Here is a 24,305-nt window from a genome sequence, read left to right on the forward strand (position 1 = left end):
CATCTTTATTCAGCCGCTGGACCTCTTTAAGGAATCTGCTGCTGAAATAAATTGAATAATGTGCCTGCAGGAACATCTTCTGAGAGGTAGATGGAGCTAATTCTCTTCATATCTTGCTCATCCGTTACCATGCCATGTTGTTAAACTATTTCAGGCCTAAGTTGTCACTGAGGCATAGGGTTGCCAACTCTGGTTGGGAACTACCTGGAGATTTGGGGGGGGGGGTGGCTGGGGAAAGAGGAGCTTGGGAAGGGGAGGGACCTCAGTAGGATATAATGCTATACGCTCCCCCCTCAAAGCAGCCATTTTCTCCAGAGGATGTGATTTCTAGGGCCTGGAGATCAGTTATTCTGAGAGATCTCCAGCTACCACCTGGAGGCTGGCAACCCTACTGAGGCGGCATGCCTGTGTTGCTGCAGATGGTATTTATATTTGGAGGGAAAGTCACATTCCCTACTGTGATGCCCCCAGACCCGGGAGCCACATTCTGCCAGGGAGGTACCATGATGTACCCACAATTGTCAAAGATGACTCAACACTCAAGAGATGCTGAGGTAGCCCTTTATGTTGCTTAGCTCAGTTCCAGTTACCAGTGCCCGAGGTTATCTGTCACCCTGCTGCCTGGCTGGTTTATCCCTTATTATCACCGCCTGCTTTCACCCAGATTCTTAGTCCTGCTTCCCCTGCTCAGGTCCTTCAGTTGGACTTGTAACTCCTAGCTCGGGCCGCCTAGTCTCCCAGCAGGGTTAACACCTGCAGTAGCTAGGCCACCCAGGTCTGGGCCAGTGGTAGTTGTGGCCTCTTGGCCAGGAAGACCACCTACCTGGTTCACAGGAATTGGCCTTATTGACTGTAGATAGCTTAAGCCAGGGTGGCTACCCTCCTTTCCTTTTCCTAACTGGCCCCAACAAACTCCTCCCCCAATACCTTCTTCCATTGGGCCCTTTCTATCCTCCTCCCCCGCCCCTGGACCCACTGACTTCCTGCTACTCTGTGCCTACTTCTGAGTCAGACTTTTCTCCCAAGGAGACCTTGGCCCTCAAGTAGGTCTTTTGTCCCTTGGACCCTGATTGTCCTTCCTCCTCTCTGGGAGAAGATGAAGCTAGAACTTCTTTCCTCTGTCTTTCTATTTTACGGTTTAAAAGTTCGGAAACATTGGGATTCCCTCCCCCCACTCACACACACGCACACACATTTCATCTAGCGCTTTGGATTTATTGTTGTGGGTCCTTTTCTTTTTATGCCATCTTTCCATGTAAAACAAGCTCAAGGTGGCTCACAAAATAAAATATGAGTTTAAAATCAGTTGCAAAACTATAGGATGTCCTGACTGTTGGGTGACAGCCACACGTCTCAGTTTTTAGATGTTGTGGTGACTGCCAGGCCCACATGGCTAGTACTGGGTTGGGGTGGGTTGGCAGTCTTGCTTCCTGAATACAGAACATGTTGGGCAGGCATATCTCAGCAGAAGAACCTGTTTTGGGGGACAAATCCTGGCTTATCCAATTAATAGGAGCGCAGGTGACTGATGCTGAGACTGATCTCGAGGCCTTGTAGAGCAGCTACCAGCCAGATAGATTAGGCAACACTGATCTTCCATATAAAGCAGTTTGAGACACATAATGTGAAAAAGTTCTTGCATATGAATATTCTACTTACCTATAAGTTTGTGTATCAGCTACTGCAAACCCCGTCGGTTGCATCGGTTTGCCTTGATCAACCCCGTTGAAATGCGTTCGCATCTGGTGAATCCCAAAGGCCAGGAAGAAACCAGAGTGTTTTTGACACATGCATGGTGGGTGCTTAAAAATTTTTCATCAGACTGGCTCTCTCTCTCAAATTCCTTTAAAACATGTCCTTCAAGGGCAAGATGCGTGGCAAAGGAGCAGTCATATATATAAGAAACACATTTCCAGAGCCTTTGAGGACATGCAGTTCCTGGGATACTGGTCAAAATCTTTTCAACTAGCCCCCCAGTTTTCTAATTTATAGATGATTCATGTCAGTCCTTGGCAGGTAAATCCCCAAGTTCCTCACAGCAGCACTCAGGTGCATTGGTTGAAGTAACTTTTATTAGAGACAGGGCTTTTTTCAGCGGGAATGCAGTGGAACGGAGTTCCGGCACCTCTTAAAAATGGTCACATGGCCGGTGGCCCTGCCCCCTGGTCTCCAGACAGAGGGGAGTTGAGATTGCCCTCTGCGCCAGTGGCGCGGAGGACAATCTCAACTCCCCTCTGTCTGGAGATCAGGGGGCGGGGCCACCGGCCATGTGACCATTTTTGCCGAGGGTGATTTAAACTTTAAAAACTCCCCCCTTGTTCCAGCTGACCCAAAATGACGTCATTGTGCGGTCCTGAGTTCCACCACCTCTTTTCCCAGAAAAAAAGTTCTGATTAGAGATCTATACAGTCCAAGTGGTCTATACAAATGCATTGGCAGAAGTGATTATTCAAAAAGGGATAGGGTTAGTTATAGGGAAACTTCCCGCCCTTTGGATACGTTAACATTCTGGCGCAAAACCCCCAAAGAGTTACATGGGAACTGGTTAGTTTAGGCTAGACACAGTACAGAATGAAATCATCTCAGTCTCTGAGAAAAGATACATTGCTGCCGGCAGCTTTCATCCAAGGACACTTACTGTAGAAGTGAAAGTAAATACCTTCAACAGATAACAGACAACCCCCACTGGCTAAGTACATTTCATGTTAGCAGTTTACACACTCAGTTTATTAATACAGCGTACAGAATACACCTTAGCAAACATTTATGATCAGCACAAAATGCAAAGTGCATTAATGGCAGATATGCAGGCAGGTATACATGACGTTTCATCTGCATAAAGCATTCTTCTTTCTTTCCATCCTTTGGTACCTCTTGAAATTTAGCTCTATTTCCATCTGGCAAAAAGCCTCATAAACGCAGGCGCAAGTCGAAAGGTAAATTTTGAGCCATGACAGCTTCTCCTTGTTCTTGCTTTCCCCTGTTGTGGGTAGGATCCGTAGGCAGCCTGATAAACTGTAGGTTCATAGATAGGAAATGTTGTGTCATTTGCCTTGCATTTCCTGCTAAGCTCCTGTGTCCACTACTGTAGCTGTATTCTTTGTTCTGTCTTCAGCCTGTTCTTACTCTTTGCTTTGAAGTCTTGCTACAGTTCCTACAGCTTCTGGACATTTATTTAATGCTGACAGAGTGTTAGGCAGTACTCAGGACTAGAGATGGGCACGAACTGAAAAAAACAAACCGCCACGAACTTTGCCCGGTTCACAAACCAGTTCATTTAGTTTGTGAAAACGTCACTTCCAGGGGTGTTCCCAGGGCGTTCCCAAGGTCAGTGGAAGTCTCTCCCCCTCCATTGCCTAGGAAACAGATTGGATGGCTCCAGGCTGTCTGCAGTAATGAACCAAAAACAAACCAAACAAACCCAGACTAAAGTTCGTCACGGTTTGTGGAAAATGCGCTCTGACAAACCACCAGTTTGCAAACCGACCCGGTCCCGATTCGTGACGAATTTTGGTTCATATTTCAGTTCATGCTCATCTCTACTAAGGACTGATACTATTTCGCCATAGGGCGTTAAGAATCTACACAGGATTGTCAGTCCCTAACCCAGTTTCAGATATAAGTTCAGCTCACAGTCCACTTGGTGCTGTAAGGAAGTCATTCTTGGGGTCTGACTGACCGGCCATCTCTCTCTAGGTCCATGCAATCCATATGTACTTGTGAGTTCCGCTTTGCCAACTTAATTCCACAGCCCAATTCAGATCAGAACTGAAGTGTGCAAAGAGAAAAGGATTCATTCGGGGAGCATTTGCCCTCTTGGGGTTCCACTTGTACTGATGGGGTACAAGAAGACTTCTCAAACAGGATATATGGAGCTCTCCTGGGGCCATTTTGGGTCAGGAAACCAGTGAAAGAAAGCTGAAGCTTCTCGGCCCTGATCTGAATCAGGCCCCATGCACCTAGGAATTGAATTCCCAGGGGGGAGCTCTCAAGCATGCGTCTGACTGACAGTCCTTGTAGCAAAGTGGGACCTGACCCAAGGACTGAGTTTTGTGTAGGTGATACCTTTGGCTTCACCTTTGATCGCATCTGAAATGTCCTCCTGCTGGATACTAGCCACTTCCTGACGTCACATTTGTCCCTTTCTAGCATCAGACTGTACTGCGGAGTAAAAAGCAAAACACAACTGTGATAGGTTATGCAAATTGAGGGTGGGGCTGTACAGCTAGGAGTTGGGTCAGTTGTCACAGAGGCCCATTAAAGTTTATGGAACTTAGGTAAATGGGCCAAATTCAGTAGCACCAAATGTGTAGCAAGTTGTAACCCTTCCCCTCAGGGGTCCCGGGGGACAAAACCTTTGAAGTTTTGTTTCTAGAAATTGATGTTTACAGTCCCAAATGTGGCACATACCTCTGATACAACAGGGCTTGAACAAGAGCTCAAACCTGAAATCTGACTGGGCTAAGTTCTGTTTTGATGAACACAGACGTGACATGATGTTGTTATTCTTGTTGTACAGATGAGGACAGGCTGTCCCGGAGGAAGAGTCTGGTGGACACTTTATCCATCCAGGTAGACATTCTGCCTGGCTGCAATCTTCAAGAAAAGGTATACATAACTTCTCCGTTTATGAAAACAATGCAAAAAGTCCAGCTTTTCAGTCTTCTGTCTTCTGTCTTTTTGCTTTTTTTGCTTTTTTTCTTTTTCAGTCTGCTGGGGTTTTTTTCCACATCAACATAGCTGCTGAAGAATGCTGTGGTTTGTATCCAGCCACTCTGTTAAGGCAAATTTGAAGCCTTTCTCTGATAGAAGAGGATCTCCCAGCTACTTCTACTGGAGGAGCGCTCTTAAACCTGTGAAGGAAGCCTTCAAATCTGGCTGAGCAGAGTGATAGGATAACAGCCTGCATGTTTACTGCAGGACCTGTGTATGCTGTAGGGATGAATCAAACAATCAGAGTTGGACGGGCTCTTACAGACCATCTAGTCCACCCCCCCAGCCCAATGCAGGAACAGCCTAAAGCATCACTGACAAGCAGGGCTCATTTCCAGGGGGAACGCACCGGAATGCCATTCCGGCAGTTCCCCCAACAGTCAGTGGCCCCACCCACCTGACTTTTGGACATTTGGGGCCGTTTAGGCCTCGATTGGGGCCGAAACGGCCCGGATCGGGTCAGTGCCGGGCACCGACTCATTTTGGGCCCATTTCTGCTGGGATCAGGGCAGAAACAGCCAGGAATGGGTTGGTGCCGGGTGAGGGAAGCCTCCCCCACCTGGCACCAACCTAGTCACAGCTGTTTTGGCTCCAATCCAAGCCCAAACGGGCCCCAAATGGCCATTTTTGGCCGGGGTCAGGGCCAAAACCACCAGGATTGGGTCAGTGCCTGGCAGGGGACCCCTCCCCTGCCCAGCACCAACCCGATCTGGGCCGTGTTGAGCCTGATCCAGGCCAAAACATGCCCAAAATGGTCATTTTGGGCCCATTTCGGCCTGCATTGGGGCCAAAACGTCTGGCAGCAGCCAAATCCCCGCCATTTTGGCCCAATCAAGGGGTGTGGCATATGCTAATGATTAATGCGAATGACTTCCTGCAGCTCTTTTTCTACAAAATGACCCCTGCTGACAAGGATTTGTCCAGCCACTCCTTGAAGACTGCCAGTGAGGGGGCACCCACCACATCCCTTGACAGCCGATTCCACTGCTGAATTACTCTTAAAGTGAAGAAGATTTTCCTAATGTCCAGCCAGAACCTTCCCTCCTGTAGTTTAAACCCATTGTTTCGAGTCCTATCCTCTGTTGCCAACAGGAACAGATCCCTTTCCTCCCCTAAGTGACAGCCTTTTAAAATTCACACACGATCACGTATAAGTAGAAAAGAGCAAGAGTCCAGTAGCACCTGTAAGACTAACAGAATTTGTGGCAGAGTATTTGCTTTCGTGAGTCACAGCTCACTTTGTGGTAGGGTGTTCTCCAGATATCTGAAGAAGTGAACTGTGACTAAACAACGCTTCCCGGCTAACATGGCGTCTCCCTTCACTTGAGCGTCCTCATGTAAGATGTCTCATGTATAGAGAACTCTGAGGAAGTGGGCATTTCAGAGTTCATGGCCGTCAACAGACCAATCTTCCCCATGGAGAAAAAAGCAATGGGGGCTGGAACGTGACCTAAATTTGAAAATCTATTGCATTGATGGATGTTGGTTTGTTTTTTAAAAAGCAACAGTTATTCACCACAATTGGTTCAGTGGATTCTTTTCAGGAGGCATGTGTAAGCGAGCCCCTTGAAAGGAATTGCGGCTGGCTTTGACTCTGATTGCTTCAAGCCCTTCATCATTATTATGTTTTTTAGGTGAACAGTACTGAAGAGATCACCTTTGAAACACTGAAGAAGGCAATCGGTAAGATTGATTGTCCTTCCCTAGCCATGAAACGGCTTACAATGCATAAGAGAAAAAATGGACTAGATAGAAAGGGTGGGCTGGCTTTGTTTACTAAAGGCAAGTCCAGAAGCAATTGAGGGAGAGGCCACGTTGGTTTGATTCCTGTTTAACTTTCATGGCTTTCCACAAAGACTCCTGGGAATTTTAGCTTGAGCAGTGAGGGGGCTGAAAATTCTCTGTCCAAAAATAAAACTCTCATCACAGAATTATACTGGTGTACACAGTTCTCCCATTCTGTCCTCACAACAACCTTGTGAGGTAAGTTACACTGATTGAGAGAGAGCATGAGTTGTCCAAGATCAACCAGGGAGCTTTGTAGGTGTGTGGGTATTGAACCCAGGTCTCCCATTTCGTGGTAAAACACTCTAACCGCTACACCCCACTAGCCATCAATAACAGTATTCTCTCTTGTTTTAACTTCAGTGGTAAAGCACTTCATTTCTGCATTCATATCTACGTTTCCAAATATCGATAGTATGGTCCCACGCAGGGGTAAATTACTTCACTTCTGTGGTTTTCCTAGTCCTTGCTGCTTCAGTGAGGGAGGAAATGGCTGCTGTTACTCTTTTTCATCTTGATTTTGGTGTCTGTGTTACTTTTATTATGTGACGTTCATGTTTTTAAAAAAATATATCTTTCAATAGACAGCAATGGGCTTGAGGAACAAGAGAAGGAAAAGCGGCGGCTCGTGATTGAAAAATTCCAGAAGGCTCCTTTTGAAGAAATAGCTGCACAGTGTGAAACTAAAGTGAGTACCTGGACTGTGATCTGTAATCCACTAATAAGTTTTACACTTATCAAGTGTAAAACTTATTAGTGTTAACCAGGGGTCATTTCATAGAAAAAGAGCGGGAGGAACTCATTAGCATAACTTATTAGCATAACTCATTAGCATATGCCACGCCCCTTGACATCACCAGAAGTGTGTCATTAGCATAACTGATTTGCGTATGCCACACCCCCTGACATCACTTATCTTGGCTGTTTTGGACCCTATCCTGGCCATTCAGGGCCAAAATTGGGCCCCAAAGGGGCTGAAAATGGCCGAAAAGGGGCCCAAAATGGTCAGGATCAGGCTGCTGCTGAGTAGGAGAGTGATCCACCACCCATCAGAGGCCCGATCCCGGCCGTTTCAGCCCCAATCCAGGCTGAACTGGGCCCAAAATGGCTGAGAGTCAGGTGGGTGGGGCCACCTGACATGTGGCCCCTTTGGGGAACTGCCGGAACTGCGTTCCAGCACGTTCCCCCTCAAAATGAGCCCTGGTTTTAACAGTGCCAAACTCAAACAGAATCATTAAGCTCAGATGTTCTGCAGAGGTTGCTTATGCCCTATTTCCCATGCATAGACACTCCCACCATTTTCCAAGGATAATTTGGAGCGCAAAAGTCTTGCTGTCACAGCATTGTGATCAGAGATTAGCTCATCAAAACATATTGTCATACTGGAAGACAGAGGCAGTAGAACAAACACACTGTTGTCCAGGCTTAGATGGCCCGGAAGGGCTACCGTTCGGTTATCCAGCATCTCCCTGAAATTTTTCATTTTTCCTTTCTGCAGGCGAACCTGCTTCATGACCGGCTGACACAGATACTGGAGCGCACTGTTCGGTAAGACTTTGAGGACAAAATGGTTACTGAAAGAGATGCACAGCTTAGTAAGCTGTTGTGGGTTTCCTACAGGATTAACTTACTTGTCACTTTAAAAAAAGATGGCGCTAATTTTGGCTGCCATTTCATGCTTCCTCACTAGGAAGCAAGTCCCATTAAAACCAGAAGTAAAATCCAAGTAGACCTGTTTGCTCACAATTATGTATTTATTTATTCACTTCATTTATACCCTGCCTTTCTCCCTATTGGGGACCCAAAGCAGTTTATATTGTTCTTCTCTCCTCCGTTTTATCCTCACAACAACTTTATGAGGTAGGTAAATCTGTGATTGTCCCAAGGTCACTAAGCAAAGTTCTGTAGCAGAGCGAGGATTTGAACGTGGGTCTCTCAGATCATAGCCTGGGACTCTAACCATTACACCATTTTAATGTATACTGCAGTGTACAGGAGTATTAAAGGGGATAACTATACTGTGTATCAATAGATACATTTTACTTTGGTTCTTTTTTAAATTTTATCCCTAAAATTGCATGCCTAGAGCTTCCTGAAAGTATGGTAAGAACTTCTGGCTTTACCATACAGCATTTCCTAGAGCTACCTTTTTTCACTTCTGGGTATTTCTAGGAATTGCTAGAACTCTGTGGTAAGAACTTCCTGTACATAAATGAGGTCTTATTCTTCCTTTTAAATTTTCTCCTGTTGCTGCTTCCAGAGGGGGGCTTGGGAGCCTTAATGTATTTTAAGGCCTTTGAATATTGACTGCACTATATTAAAATACTGTTGTGATAAACTGGTGTCTCATGGTGATTGTTTCCACACTTTTTTTAAGGAGGTAGTGCTGCTGTGGGAGTTGTGCTTTTAATGGGCTGGTCCAATAGGGGGAGGGGGGGAGTATTCTATTTGCCATTTTCCCATTGACCCCCCCCCCCATGGTTTCACTTCCACTGGAGAAAATAATAGCACTGTTCCTATTTTCCCCCCAGCAGAGATGAAAGCAGGGGATATATTTCAGTGGGAAAATAGCACAGAAGGAAAGACTTAAAAAGCCCGTTTCCACCTGCACTTTAAATCAACGCCCCCCCCCCCCCAAAGATACAATCCATGGTTCTTGTTGTTGTTTGTAAAGAACCTTGAAGAAGAATCACAGAACTACATACAACATGCCGGGCTGCCTTAGTTCTTCAGGCCTTTCAGTCACGGTTTTAAATGCGAGATACCATGTTTGATTTGATTCTGGGCTATTTTGGTGTGGGCTGACTTGTTTGGCCCTTATTATGGAAAACAAAAAGGGCAATGACGGGCAAGAGCCAAGTCAAACAGACACTAGGTGTCCCCATAATGATTACTATGTACCAAATTACACATCCAATATGATTACTACCAATCCTGTAAAGTGCAAGTGCTGTACAATTAAGAATTTTATTGGGGTATCTTAATACACAGTTGAATTGGTTTATTTTAGCAGACTGTAATTTGTGTCGCAGAAAGTAATGATTTCCCCTGAGGAAGCAATGATGAAACAGGAGAGTAGCTAGCGCCCTGTTGGGAATTTTGGGATCTTTTGGACACACCCAGTTCAACATCTGTGGTGGCAGGGGTCCCCTGTGGCAGCTATATTGGAAGGCAATTCAAGTCACACCTAATGTGGATCTGTGCAAAGCATGAAATAGATTTGGTGAATATATATTGGGACATCTACAGAACAGTGCCACAGGAGAAGATTAATATTTACCCCGACCATCTCTATTTGGAATACTGTCTCTACTTTCCGCTGTATTGTTATGAAATGAATTTAGCATTCACATACCCTTTAGTATTACTCTATTTATGTATGACTATTTATGGAAAATGTTAAATGACTATTTAGAGATCTTGAATGTGTTTCTACTCATCATGATATTTATGGATTATTATCAATGAATTTGTACAGAAGTTGTTAGCATTTATTGTTATAGGAACTGATAGTGTGGCCATTGTGCATTATTCCTTTAAATGAGCTCTGATGGGGATTATATACATGGCATAGATGAATTTGTAAAATTCCTATTGTATAGCACTTGCGCTTTACATGATTGGTAGTAATTATATTGGATGCATATACTTTGAATAGTGTAATTTGGTATATTACGGGGACGCCTAGTGTCTGTTTAACTTGGCTCTTATTATGGACTGTTGCACCTTATGGATACTTTTGATGTTCATCCACGGTCTTCCTGTGCAGTCCCACATGGGACTGCGCACGCGCAGGCCTGCCGATACCGGAGATTTTTATAGCTCAAAGCCACCAGGGGGCGCTCTCGCCTTCCACCGCGCATGCGCGGCCATTTTCCCGCCTAAATGGACTATAGAAGGCGGAGCGCCCCACACATACCCTCAGTTTCCTTTTCGCCGCCGATAGATGAGGTTTTTAGCTCTTCTACTCGTTCGCGATGTCGGATACTGCTTTGTTCAAACGATGCGTCTCCTGTAATCGAAAGATGACCAGGTCAGACGGCCATTCTAATTGCCTTTATTGCCTCGGGGAAACCCATAATACCCAGGCCTGTAAACATTGCCGTGCCTTTACTTCGAAGGCCAGGGCGGAGAGGGCGGACCGTTTGCACGCCTCGCTGTGGCAACGTGCCATGTCTGTTGTGGACCCTCCGGCGAAGGCACCTCCATCTGCTGCGCCCGGATCCACTCCTCGGCCGGCCGAAACCGTGAGCTCGAGGACCCCTCGCGCCTTACCTTCCCCGAGTCATTCGGAGTCGAGACCGAGAGATCGCTCGTCCTCCTCGGTTCGGAGCGCGTCGGAACCAGCACCATCGGTTCCGAAGCTCCCTCGGAGCCGACCGCCCTCGACTTCATCTGCTGCACCCGCCTTGGATCGAGCTGCGTCTCGGAGCCGGACGCCTTCGGTGTCACGACCGACGCCTCCACCGTCTCAGGGTGCAGTCGCTTCGGAGACAACGGGAGAACCATCCGCTCCGTCCGACTCTGACAAGCAGAAGAAGAAGAAGAGAAAACATTCTTCCAAAAGGGACAAGGCGGTTCTGGAGCAGTTACTTTCCTCTCCGCTACCGGCCCCTTCGGGTGCGCTCGGTTCCGACCCACCGGAAAAGAGGCGCAAGGATCCCGACCCGGTTCCTGTCTTGACCTCTTCCCAAGAGGACCCGGTTCCGGTAGAGAAACCCCCGACCCCTACGGGACGCCCGCGATCGACCTCCCATGAATCCGGGTCCATCAGATCGGGTCGGAGTTATCGAAGTGGATCGGGCCGTAGATACAGCCCGTACCCGACTCGGAGCCGATCGAGGGAGCGATACAGCAGTGAGGGCCGGGCGGCCTCATACTACAGGGGGGATAGTCCGCTCCGATCGGACCGCTCTTTTCGAGGGGACTCGATGTCTCCTTCCTTTCGGATCCGATCCTATGGCGACTCGCATGGAACACCGCACCTTTCTGAGGTTGATTACCATCGGAACCGACCAAGGGGTTATGAGTCCCCTCCTTCGGATTCGCCTGATGCTGAACTTGGCCCAGCGGAAGAACCTTCGCCGACGGACGACTTCAGAGCCTATAATGAATTGCTTCAGCGAATGGCTAAAGCACTGGATTTGGAAACGACCTCTACGGAGTCGAAATTTACTGATAAGATCTACCAGCATATCTACTCGGGTTCCACTCCTTCCGTAGCCTTTCCGCTGATCGATGGTTTTGTTGAGTTGTGGAAGAAGCTCAATGCTAAGCCTGCTTCTATCCCCGCCACTAACCGAAAAGTGGAAGGCCTTTATCGTACAAAGGACGAAAACCATCCGTTCTTGGCTGTCCATCCACCTCCTTCCTCCTTAGTCACTGAGGAGATGCAGGCAAGGGGCAAACAAGGTTCCATGTCGGCTCCTACTGACAAGGACAGTAGAAAGATTGATACTCTAGGGAGGAAATTGTACACCTCTGCTGCTTTTGCCATCAAAGTGGCTAACTATGCGGCTATGATGTCGGCTTACCAGCTCTTCCTGTGGAAGAAAGTGGCTGCTTTCCTTCCCAAACTCCCTGAAGACCAGCGGACCCTCCTGCGTGTCATCCAGGAGGAGGCCACCCGCCTCTCGAGGCACCAGATTAATACGAGCAGGAGTTTGTCCGATACGTCTGCACGTTCCTTGCTCTCTGCAGTGGTTTTGCGGCGATTTGCGTGGCTCCGCACGACTGCTCTCCCGCCTGAGACGAGGAACAAAGTAGAGGACTTACCTTTTGAAGGGACACTCCTTTTTTCTGAGAAGACAGATGAATACCTGTCGAAAAAGAGAACGGATCGTCTCACAGCACGGTCCTATGGTGTTCTGCACCAGGCTCCTCAGCATCCCGCCAGACCTTACTTCAGATCTTCTCAGCGGGGCAGATCATATCGGTACCAGCCTTATCAGGGGTATTCGTATCAGTCTCAGAGGAGTTACCAGAGCCCTCAACAATCCTTTTCCAGGCGCAGACAAGGTCACCGTCCCAAGCCTGGTTCTCAGCATCAACAGGCTAAGGACGCCCCCCACGCCCAGAAGCAATTCTGACAATTACAGGGACCTGAGCCTATGTTTGGGTTCAGGCTACATGCTTACTGGAGGGAGTGGCTGTCCATCGGTTCCGATGTTTGGGTTTCTGATATTGTTCAGTATGGTTATAAAATTGAGTTTGTGAGTTTACCTTACCTGAGTCTCCCTGTCTTTTCTTCCGGACCTCCTCATACGGAGATCTTAACTGAATTGGCCACCCTGATTCAGAAGGGTGCAATTGAAGAGGTGCCCTGTGATCCTGCCCCCTTCGGTTTTTACTCTAACCTGTTTCTGGTGGAAAAGAAAGATGGTGGTCTTCGACCCATTTTAGACCTACGGGCCCTTAATAAACTTATAGAAATTCGAAAGTTTAAAATGGTCACTTTGCAAATGGTTCTGACCCTTTTACCTAGACACTCCTGGTTTGCTGTCCTTGATTTGAAGGACGCTTATTTCCATATCTCCATTTTTCCTGAACATAAGAAGTATTTACGTTTTACTTATGATGGTAAAATTTACCAGTACCGGGTTTTACCCTTTGGTTTAGCTACTGCTCCTAGGGTCTTTACGAAGTGTATAGCTGTGGTGGTGGCCCATCTGAGGTTACAGGGCTGTCGAATCTTCCCGTACCTGGATGATTGGCTCCTGGTTGGAAGTTCTGCTGATGACGTGTTTACCCAAGTGTCCCTGACTTTGGATTTATGTCTTAGGTTGGGTCTTTTCGTTAATCAGAAAAAGTCAAAATTGACCCCAGTACGGTCTGTACAATTTATAGGAGTGGTCTTGGATGGGATCAAGAATGCTGGCTTCCTGCCCTCAGACAGGGCGGCCAGGATTAAGGGCATGGTCCTTCGGCTGCAGCGCTGCCGTTTTCAATCAGCTCATTTTATCCAGACTCTCTTGGGTTGTTTGGCCTCTACTACGGCTGTGGTTCCGTTTGCCAGGCTGTTCATGCGGCCATTACAAATGTGGTTTAATGCCAGTTTTTCTCCCAACTCTGATTCCCAGAACAAGCGTTTATCAGTCCCTCGACGGGTGGTGGCCTCGTTAGAATGGTGGTTGGCAGATGCGAATCTATTTAAGGGTGTGGAGTTTGGCTATCGTCAAACTCACTTGTCCATAACCACTGATGCTTCCCTGTTGGGTTGGGGAGCTCACTGTGAGGGTGCTTTTGCTCACGGCACATGGTCTCAGGCCGAACGCTCGGAACATATTAATCTCCTTGAGCTTAGGGCTATTTCAAATGCACTGATCTCCTTTTCAGATACCGTGCGCAACAAATCAGTGCAAGTGTTGACGGACAACACGACTGCAATGTTTTATGTCAACAAACAGGGTGGCACGGCATCGGCGACCCTTTGTACCGAGGCGATGAAGCTGTGGACTTGGGCCATACAGAACTCGGTTTGGCTGAGAGCGGTACACATCCCGGGGGTGGAGAATCTCCAAGCAGATCAGCTGAGCAGACTACACCGGGATGTTCACGAATGGTCTCTTCGGGACAAGTACCTCGTTCCGATCTTCTCGATGTGGGGTTTCCCGGAACTGGACCTCTTTGCCACACTGGACAATCGCAAGGCCCATCGCTATTGCTCCAGGGGGGGTCTAGGCCCCGGGTCCGATGGGGATGCATTTCAAGTCGAGTGGTCGGGTCCTCTGTGTTATGCATTTCCCCCATTCCCCCTGTTGGCCAGGGTTCTGAGCAAAATCCAAGGGGAGGGGGCGACGGTCATACTGATAGCCCCTTTTTGGCCGAGACAACCTTGGTTTCACACTCTCCTTCGATTGCAGTCGCAGTCGATCAGATTGCCACTCGTTCCAGACCTTCTGTCCTGGCACGGGGTTTTGCATCACGACATTCAACGACTCAAACTGACGGCGTGGCTGATAATTCACAATCGGGGTTTTCTGAAGCTGTAGCTCATGTTTTGTTGAATGCTAGACGCCTTTCCACGAGACAGTCCTATGCGTTCAAATGGGAACGCTTTTCTGGGTGGTGCCGCAGCCGGAATTTGGACCCTTTCTCTTCCTCTTTGCCTGAGGTTTTGGAATTCCTTTGGGAGATTAAATTAGGGGGTTTAGCCAATAGTTCTGTTAAAGTATATTTGGCAGCAATTTCGGCATTCCATCCTCCTATAGATAGGAAATCAGTCTTCTCACACTACACTTCGAAATTGTTTCTCAGAGGACTGAATAATTTGTACCCCACTGTTCGGGCTATTGTCCCTCAATGGTCTTTACCGCTAGTATTGACTAAATTGATGTCTAAACCTTTTGAACCTCTAGCTACCTGTCCTTTACGCTACCTTACTTTGAAGGTGGCCTTCTTGGTGGCGATCACTTCAGCCAGAAGGGTGGGGGAATTGGCTGCGCTTTCGTCAGAACCCCCCTATTTGAAGTTTCATGCGGACAAGGTGGTCTTACGGACTAAAGTTGACTTTTTACCTAAAGTGGTGTCTCAGTTTCATTTGTCTCAGGACATTGCCTTACCTGTTTTTTTCCCGATGCAGTCTTCTGATGCGGAGAGGGCCCTCCATTCGTTGGACGTGCGCAGGGCTCTTCTCTTTTACTTGGATCGTACCAAGCCTTTTCGTTTGGATTCTAATTTGTTTGTCTGTTTTGCAGGACAAAAGAGGGGAAAGAAAGCGACATCTCAGTCTATTGCGAGATGGGTTGTTCAAACAGTTTTAACATGTTATGATTCTGCTCATTTAACTTGTCCTTTGGAGGTGCATGCCCATTCCACTAGGTCCTTGGCGTCATCTGCGGCTCTGCTGAGAGGTGTTCCTCTGCATGACATCTGTAGAGCGGCGACGTGGGCTTCAGCGGATACCTTTATCAAGCATTATGCGCTGGACGTTCTGGACCGGAAGGAGACTGCAGTGGGCACCGCAGTGTTGCATTCTATTTTTGAGTGACTTTACTGTGGCACCTCCACCCAGGTATTAAGCTTTATAATCTCCCATGTGGGACTGCACAGGAAGACCGTGGATGAAAAACAGGTTTCGCTTACCGTAACTGTTGTTCATCTAGGTCTTCCGTGCAGGCACACATGCCCTCCCTCCTTCCCCGCTGTATAGTATAATTGAGAGTAGTACGGCGGCGAAAGGGGAACTGAGGGTATGTGTGGGGCGCTCCGCCTTCTATAGTCCATTTAGGCGGGAAAATGGCCGCGCATGCGCGGTGGAAGGCGAGAGCGCCCCCTGGTGGCTTTGAGCTATAAAAATCTCCGGTATCGGCAGGCCTGCGCGTGCGCAGTCCCATGTGTGCCTGCACGGAAGACCTAGATGAACAACAGTTACGGTAAGCGAAACCTGTTTTTCTTGCTGTAAAGCACCTTGAGATGCCAAAAATAAAGCAGGAACGTAACTCATTCCACGTAGATATTGTAGGTGCAAGTTTCTATCTTCAGGAAGTCCTACCTGCCTTGACTTCTCTGCTGACCCCATGGGACCCTAGAATCTTTGTCAAAGATCTTTGAGTCATCTTCTAGGGTGGCACATTCAGTTCATAGGAAGGCCAAGGTTGGGTCTCACCATTGCCTCACTTGGACTGTGAGAGAACATGCCCACCATTCACCTGGCACGGAAACAATGAAAAGGAAAAGGAAGGAAAGTGAAAAACAAAATGTTCTTTAGGGAAATTTGTCTGCCCCGTTAGTTTTCTCCAGAACCTCATTCTGAAAGCCCCTTTGTGGGCAAACATTTGGAACCGAAATAATAGAAATTTGAATGTGTGGTGAAACGGAAAATAACATCCCAGTTTGTTTCTCCTCTTCTACAGGCCTCCTCCAAGCCCCTCCGGAACCACGGCAGTTGCAGCTGGACATGTTCATTACCCATCCATTCCCGTCTACGAGATGAAGTTTCCAGATCTTTGCGTGTATTGAGTGTCCTCTATAGCTGTCTGAAAGGGATTCGAGTTTGTGGATTTTTCCCATTTAATTTAATTGAGTTTCTGCCCAGAGATAACATTTCCTCATACACCCAAAATTCAGACCCATTTCTTTAAACCGACCGATCTTTGTTGTTATCTAGTTTTGCATGTTGTATTTTAGTATATTGTTTGTTATAATTTTACATAAATATTTTGTAAAAATCATGATTTTTTTGTTATATGTTGAATATGTATATTTTTCAAAGTATTTTTTCCTCGTCTAGGTATATTTATAGAGCACAGGTGGCTCTTTGTTCATGTAGATTGATACTTCTGTGGAATGTATCTCTTCTTTGCAAATGTGCACTAAGAGCTTTTTCTTAGTGACTTCAAGTTTAAGGCCAAATCTACCCTATCGCTGAATTTAGATGGCAAACTTAACTATGGCTAAGTTATAATGTGCATAAATCTGGTGTGTTGCCAGGCTATGGTCTCTCTCATCCTTTCTTGCACAGGAATATAGTTTAAAACTAATTCTAAGCAATGGTATCCTAAACCAAAGTTTAGTCCAGGGTTAGGGCTCAGACAAAGATTGTACATCTTGCTCTGGCCATAAAAGGCAAATAGCCTGCTCCTGGTGACTTCTGGTTACTTTTGGAACGGGAAAAGAAAGCAGATATAACTCTTCAGACACCACTCAATTTTGCTACTCAAAACTGGTTCTGCCGTGCTTCACTATAAGCATTTTAAAGGGGAAATGTGCATGTTTTTAAAGGACATGCCTTTTCTCCTTTAGAATGCTAGTGGCAGAGCGGGGGCGGGGGGGGGCAATGTCAGAAAGCAAAACCCTTGAAAGGGTTAAACCCCCTTTCTTCTCCCTGCACAGCATTGTGGGAAATTGCTCCTGCAGGCGCATGCAGTTTGCATTTTGTGACTGGAACGAGATGCCTGTTCTTCATCTAGTCTGTCTGGGCATTACTGTTTCCCCTTTGGAAATGGAATTAAGTCCACCGAACCTGTAAACGTGCATTCACAGGTCACAGATAGCTGGGGTTAGGTCACTTCTGTATGGGACTGATTCATGTTTTGTACTGATCGCCAAAGCAAAAGCGTTCTCAGTGGCAATCACAGGACCACACGGAGATGCACTGCATGTTTTATCTTCTTGCCATTTCCTTTTACCACTGTGGGTTTTTTGCTGTAGTCTGTATATTGCTATGGTGGTGGAGAGTGCCATCAAGTCATAGCTGACTTATGGCGACCCCTGGTGGGATTTTCATAGCAAAAGACTGACAGAGGTGCTTTGCCATTGCCTGCCTCTGCGACCCTGGTCTTCGTTGGAGATCTCCCATCCGATTACTAACCAAAGCCAACCCTGCTTAGCTTCTGGGATCTGGCTAGATTGGGCTTGCGTGGGTATCCAGGTCAGGGCGTATATTGCTATAGCAGTGGTAATTAAAAACAACAACAACAATCCTACCCACACTGTGGTTGGAGGTGGATTGGTGCCAGGTGTGAGTTGGGCAGGTGTAGAAATCCGCACTTTCCCAAACCCATTTTGAGTACATGCTTCCAGGAATGATAGTAACAAAGCAGGTTTAGAATGAAATCACCACAGATTCAATTACTTTCTGTTGTGTCTTGCCCCCTAACAAATGAATGGTAGTGTTGAAAGATATCTAACTCACAGCCTGGAGGCCAAGATGGGACTGCAAAAGATGTTCTTAATTTTACAGTATGTGGTTCCTCTTCTTGGATCAAGTATAGACAGTTATGTACATAACTGCTTCTTGTATATTACAAGGCTCCCCAGCATGTTGCCCCTGGGGGCCATAATGCCCGCTGACACTTTTCCTGGTGCCCACCAAGTGTTTCTAGAAAGTAGGTGGGGCCAGATAGGGCTCTTGCCTAGCAAGGCTCCTGACTGGCCTCTGGAAATTTCATTGGCTGTGCAGATTTTTTTTAAATGTTACTTTGTAAGCAACTGCGACCACTGCACATGGATCTTCACTGTGCAAGTGAAGGTTAAGCTGCAGCAGCCATTTTGTGGCTGGCTCCACCTCCTATGGCAGCCATTTTGTGGCTGTGCCCTCCACACTGTGTCAGAATTACAAAGGTGCCTCCAGCTGAAAAAGGTCAGGGACCTCTGGTATATAGTCTATTATTAACCAGTTTTCTCCTTTTGGGTGCCCTTACTTCATATAAAGCTGCTGTATAAGCACTGCTTACATGGCTTGGCTGCAAATCAGCACTCTACTGGTTCAAATCTCACTACCAGCATGAGCTCAGTAGGTGGCCTTGGGTAAGCCACTCTTCTCAGCCCCAGCTCCCCAGCTGTATTGTGGGGATAATAATAACACTAACTTGTTCACTGCTCTGGGTGAGGCACTAATCTGTCTAGAAGAGCGGTATGTAAGTGCAGTTTTTATTATTATTATTTATTATTAAACCCACTAAAGTTATTTATGTTTAAAGCTGACAAAATGTGACCTACCCAAAAGCTGCTGTTCAGAGATCTGTGCGTGCCATGGGTTCAAATACTGACTTTTGCAGTTGACTCTTTTTTCCCCACCGTGGGGGGCTGTTGGAAGGACCCACCTTCAATAAATAGAAATGGCTCACGGTCAGAGTGTTTTGATTGAGGGACTTCCATTGAAAGTTTGGAAATGTGCAATATTTTTCCATGTCTAAAGGAATATAGTTTCATATAGATTGTGATTTTAAAAACACAAGAGTATTTTGATAAGGTCAACTTTTGAACAGTTAAGGGGAAAGAAAGTTATATATTTGATAAAGCTAGAAACCTAGTAATGGCGTATGGAAGGGATCGTTGTTTGACGTGTGCTGAACTGTAAAATTGGGAAAGCAGAAAAGTATATTGTATGAAATCTTTCTTGAGAGTTTGACCGTTGAGTGGTTGTTGAAATGTTTTATTTAGGCTTAGGATGGTTATTATTGTTCAGAAAAAAGCCGAAGTCTTTGTATTGTATTAGATTCAGTAATTAAGCTAAATTTCATAGGACTGTGTATTTAGTATAAACACATTAATTGTACAGCAAATGCTTTTTTTTTCATTAGAGTTACTACGAAGTGTGGTTGCTTAAAATTTGATAGTTAAGAGTGATGTAGCCCTTACGTGTTATATCGTTCTGTAGATCAAATGAAGGAGGAATTGTAGCCCAGTGATTTTACTTGCCAAATTTGAAGATCATAACCGGGATCCAGAATGTTTAGTGAGTGCTCATCAACTTATAGTGCTAGGTTTAGTTCTTTATGTTGCATTTGATTCCTTTCCAAATAATTCACAGTCAATAAACAGTGTATTCCCAAGGGTGGGGGGCTGTGCAGGGATCCTGAAATCCACATAAAGTTCACACACAGGGCTTTAGATCCTGGCCAAATATATACCAAGATGGGTCTTCAGACCTACTCAACTTTACATTCTTGTTAGTTCCAAAATGGATTTACAAATGGCAATTAAACCAATTTAAATTATGGTATTATTCACCTTGAAGCAATTATACATTTATTAGCAAGGCGGCTATTGACATAACTGCACTGGCTAATCATCGCAATTCTGGTACAGATGGGAACCTTTTGGGTTTTCATCCATCTTCTTAGCAATGTCTTTAAAGAGGTGAATTGTTGCTTTAGGGAATAGCTTTTGAACATACTAAACTGGAAATGGAGTGCTACAGATGGGCTGCCCATGCATATACTGGCACTACTCTGAGGGTCAAAACACACGAGACGCATGGGAGAGTGTTGGATCCTGCAAGGATCCCTGGGAATTGTAGTTAAAAAAAACACTCAGCCACTCCATGTGAATCTCAGTTCAGCCAGGGAGAATCGCAACTGGAAGGACTTTCTCATACACACACACACACACACTGTCTTTCAACAGTCCTCCAGGAGCTAAGGATCGGGTGGGGGGAGGTTGGGAATGATGTAACAAGAGGCAGGAAAAAAGCCGAGGTGTTTTGCAAGTGAGAGAGAAACCCAGTCCCTCCTGTTCTTCTTCTCCCGGCAGGGTCCTGTTATATACGCCCCAGCCCTGCCTCTGAGCTCCTGAAGGAAAACCAGCCAATTGGATTTTTGAAAGAGAGAATCTCTGCAGTTGAGCAGCTGTTCTTTGCAAGAAAATCCACTTTACTCGGTTTTCCTCCAGTTGCTTGGCGAGGGGCAGGGTTAGACTACCACTCCCAGGGATGCTTGCGGGACCAATCAAGTGCTCTTCATGTGAAATCCATCTCGTGTGTTTACACTCTGAGCCTCCCATTCCAATCCCAACTTTAAAAAAAAAATCTTTTCAGAAAATCCATTGAATCACTTGGAGCAGAATCTGATCTAGTGCAAAGGACTCAGAAGGAAAAGTTAGGAAAGTTCTACATATGTACAGAACTACTTCTAAAATAGGGTCCATACCTTTAAATGTTTGTGGGTTTTTTGCAAACATTTACTAATGGCAAAAGCCTACTTATGCACCTTCTCTGCAGTGCACTTGTCACAGGGAAGAGCAAAAAGACCCATCAGTAGCTACAGCTTCTAATTTTTTTCTGTTTTTGCTTCCACACTTCCAGGATTCAGAAATGTGTTGAACACACAATTCTAAATATTTTTGTTTGGCTTGCAGTATCTAGCTGAACACTCGAGCTTGGTATTTTCAACAGGGTTACAACATGGAAGGTTTCTATCCTGGTTTCCAGCAAATGTGAACGTTGCATGGAAATAACACAGAAATTGCACAGAAATTGGGGGTCAGCTTGTGCACTAGAAGCCAATGGCAGCTCCAAGTGTTTTTCCATCTGACACACCTGACGGGCTGCTGCTTCTACTGTTGCCCACAAGGAGCCCGAGGGGAGAACTTCCTCCTTCCCTTCTCTAACCCTCATTAAAAATAACATAATTTCCTTCCACAAGGGTTTGGCCGCCATTTTAATTGCTGTCCGAAGGATTCTTGTCTGAACTCTCGTCTGAAGGATTCTCACAAAAGTTTCGGAACAGTTCTGCTGATTTAAAGAGGCTTCGAGAGCTGCAGTCAGTTCTATGGCAGATGGGCAGTAGGTGACCAAGAGCAGGTAGGAAAGGAAGTTTCTCTCCCCCCCCCCCATCTGCTACCTGAGGCACCTGCCTCAGGTCACCTCATTATAGAGCCAACCAAACTGTTGTTTTACTGTTTTACTCGCAATGTGCACTTTAATGTTCAGCTGCTCCTACAATCCCCGGGGCTGGGGTTGGTACATATGTAGCATTCCTGCTTCGGTCACATCTATAGCTTTCTAAGACTTGGAGAAAATTGCTGTAACGTAACTTGAATAATGCTGTCATTTCCATGCTGTGAAACTGGCCGGTTGTCCAAAGTAAAAAAAATATGGTTAGTTTCTCCCTTTGGCAGTCATGTTTTCTTGGCTTTACCTGATGATTTTTTGTTTTGTTTTGTTTTTTGCAAAATGTAGAACGTGCTTTGTGTCATCTGTATTTAAGCAAATTAAATACCAATGGAAATCACAATGCTAGTTCCCAAAGTCTTCCTCAGTTTCTTCCTACAATGGCTTTGCTAACTTGGACGGCCTCGATGGTTTTCTTGGCATGCTGTCTCTCTCTCTCTCCCCCATGTGTGGTTTTTCACATTCCTGGAGAAACATTCTGTCCAAAGGGTGACAATAAAGAAATCTGATGGGGCGAGGGGAGGATGAACAACCAGATCCCTGAGCCCTAAGTGACATGGCAAAGCCAAGAGCAAGAGTCAATATTGGCTGAGATATCCTGCAGTTGCTAACATACTTGAAGCGAATCATGAAAATGTATATTTATAAGACAAGTATGCCTTCAGTTGTATGCCCCAAGTATTAAAATTTGGAGAGGGGTCATGGCTCAGTGCTGAAACATCCTCTGTTAATGTATTCAGCCTCTGGTATCTCCAGTTTAAAAGGATCAGGTAGCAGACGATGTGAAAGACCTCCGCCTGAGACCCTGGAGAGCTGCTACCAGTCAGAGCAAGCAATGCTGACCTGGATAGACCAAGAGTCCAAATCAATAGAAGCCAGTTTTGGATAGAGCTCCTGCTTTGCATGCAGGTCTCAGATTCAAGTCCTCAGCACTTCCAGTTAAAAGGCTCAGGTAGCAGGCAATGTGAAAGACCTTCACCTGAGACTCTGGAAAGCCAGTCAGAGTCGACAGTACTGACCTTGATAGGCCAAGGTTCTGACTCAGTATACGGCAGCTTTACATGTTCAAGTTGAAGTAGAATATAGGATACTAGTTGTGGCCCATGCCAAGGTGTGTGCTGCAATTCTAGTGGTCACCTCCAAGGATAGAGTCAGGGATCTACTTTTTGCAACTCAAGTAGCAGTCTGTAGCAGTAGAAAAGAGCAAGAGTCCAGTAGCACCCATAAGACTAACAAAAATTGTGGTAGGGTATGAGCTTTCGTGAGTCACAATATCTGAAGAAGTGAGCTGTGACTCACGAAAGCTCATACCCTACCACAAATTTTGTTTAGTCTTAAAGGCACTACTGGACATTTATGCAACTCAGGTGCTGTTTTATCGCACCTTCTTTTAGAGCCTCTGGCAGCTTTCATGGACTCAGTCAAGAAACATCCCAGTCTTTCAGAGAGGGTCTGTAACTGGCTGGCAGAGCACCAGGTTTCTTGAAGAAGAACCCACCTTCAAACATTACAGGCTCTGTGGTGACAGAGCTGGGATCACCTCTTTCTTGACACTTTAGCAAGCCCCAATGCTAGTTAAGCCAGAGGCTCCTGACTCCATAAAAGATTCTTGTGTTGGTCCTTTTTAGGTAAGGACAGAAATGCACTATATAAACCAGGACTCCTGATTATTTTTAATATACCTTCTCTTGTTTCTAGATCCAGAGGAGTTAGCCAAGTTAGTCTGTAATAGCAAAACAGAAAAGAGTCCAGTAGCACCTTTAAGACTAAGCAACTTTACTGTAGCATAAGCTTTCGAGAACCACAGTTTGCATCTGACGAAGAGAACTGTGGTTCTCAAAAGCTTATGCTACAGTAAAGTTGGTTAGTCTTAAAGGTGCTACTGGACTCTTTTCTGTTCTTCTCTTGTTTCCTCTGACAGCTGTGAAATGGAGGACTTTTTCACTCCTCCCCGCAAATTATAATAGCTGAATTTCTGCACAATGGTTTCTGATGCGATCTACGCCTTTTTTTTTTACTAACATCAAAAAAACACCCTGTACAATTGCACACAATCTTTGGAATGTCTGGAAAAAAATGGCATTCATGAAAGTAGGCAAGATAAGAGAGACTTCGGTACAGATTGCCCGTCAAATCATCTTGGCATCTTGAATGCTGGACTGAAAAGCGTAGGTTATCTCATTCGCAATGGTGTCTCTCTGGGGTTTGCCCTTGGACGGTGCACAGCTCGCTTCCCCCCTTCTCAAAACGCTCTTTGTCGTGCCTTCTTCCTCACTGCTGCTCTCTTCCTCACTGGAAGTTCTGCTGCCAATCCCATCACTGCTCGAGGGTCTTTCATGTGTCCCCCTGCGGCAAAACAGTCTATCCTCTTGGCAGGTATGCTGGTTGGGGAACGTCAGGCTTTCATTGAAGGGCGCAGTAGACATACACTCAGCGGCTGCCTTATCGCAGGAACACAGGAGCTTTTCACACATTGTCCATCCGATGCCTTCAGGAAAACAATGGATGGGTGTTACTTGTTAAATAAATTATCGAAACCAGCAAGTGCCAGTTGCTAATGCTTGGATCAGGAGAAGGGTTTTGAAATGTGGGGGTACAGTGACTTCACCCAATGAACTTTGGCAAGTCATGTATTCATAACCTCTGTTCCTCTTCCACATAGTAGGAAATTTCACTTGTTTGAGAGAGACAG

At 46.0% G+C, this 24,305-nt stretch overlaps 2 protein-coding genes across 3 annotated transcripts in view; one reads left to right on the plus strand and one right to left on the minus strand.

Moving 5' to 3' along the window:
• Positions 1 to 16,458, plus strand: part of EFR3A (EFR3 homolog A) — a 98,499-nt gene extending 82,041 nt beyond the window's left edge. Inside the window, exons 19-23 of one of the 2 annotated variants that reach the window (XM_054985562.1) lie at positions 4,520 to 4,608; positions 6,348 to 6,396; positions 7,083 to 7,186; positions 7,997 to 8,046; positions 16,353 to 16,458. In XM_054985562.1, the coding sequence (XP_054841537.1) occupies positions 4,520 to 4,608; positions 6,348 to 6,396; positions 7,083 to 7,186; positions 7,997 to 8,046; positions 16,353 to 16,458 (398 nt within the window). Of the gene's footprint in view, positions 1 to 4,519; positions 4,626 to 6,347; positions 6,397 to 7,082; positions 7,187 to 7,996; positions 8,047 to 16,352 lie in introns of both variants that reach the window. The other variant, XM_054985563.1, reaches the window with a different exon arrangement.
• A 7,284-nt stretch (positions 16,459 to 23,742) lies between these two features.
• Positions 23,743 to 24,305, minus strand: part of OC90 (otoconin 90) — a 32,484-nt gene continuing 31,921 nt past the window's right edge. Inside the window, exon 20 of the mRNA XM_054985904.1 lies at positions 23,743 to 24,101. Coding sequence (XP_054841879.1) covers positions 23,743 to 24,101 — 359 coding nt within the window. The remainder of the gene's footprint in view (positions 24,102 to 24,305) is intronic.

The sequence above is a fragment of the Eublepharis macularius genome, chromosome 7, assembly GCF_028583425.1.
Source record: "Eublepharis macularius isolate TG4126 chromosome 7, MPM_Emac_v1.0, whole genome shotgun sequence".
Taxonomy (NCBI): Eukaryota; Metazoa; Chordata; class Lepidosauria; order Squamata; family Eublepharidae; genus Eublepharis; species Eublepharis macularius.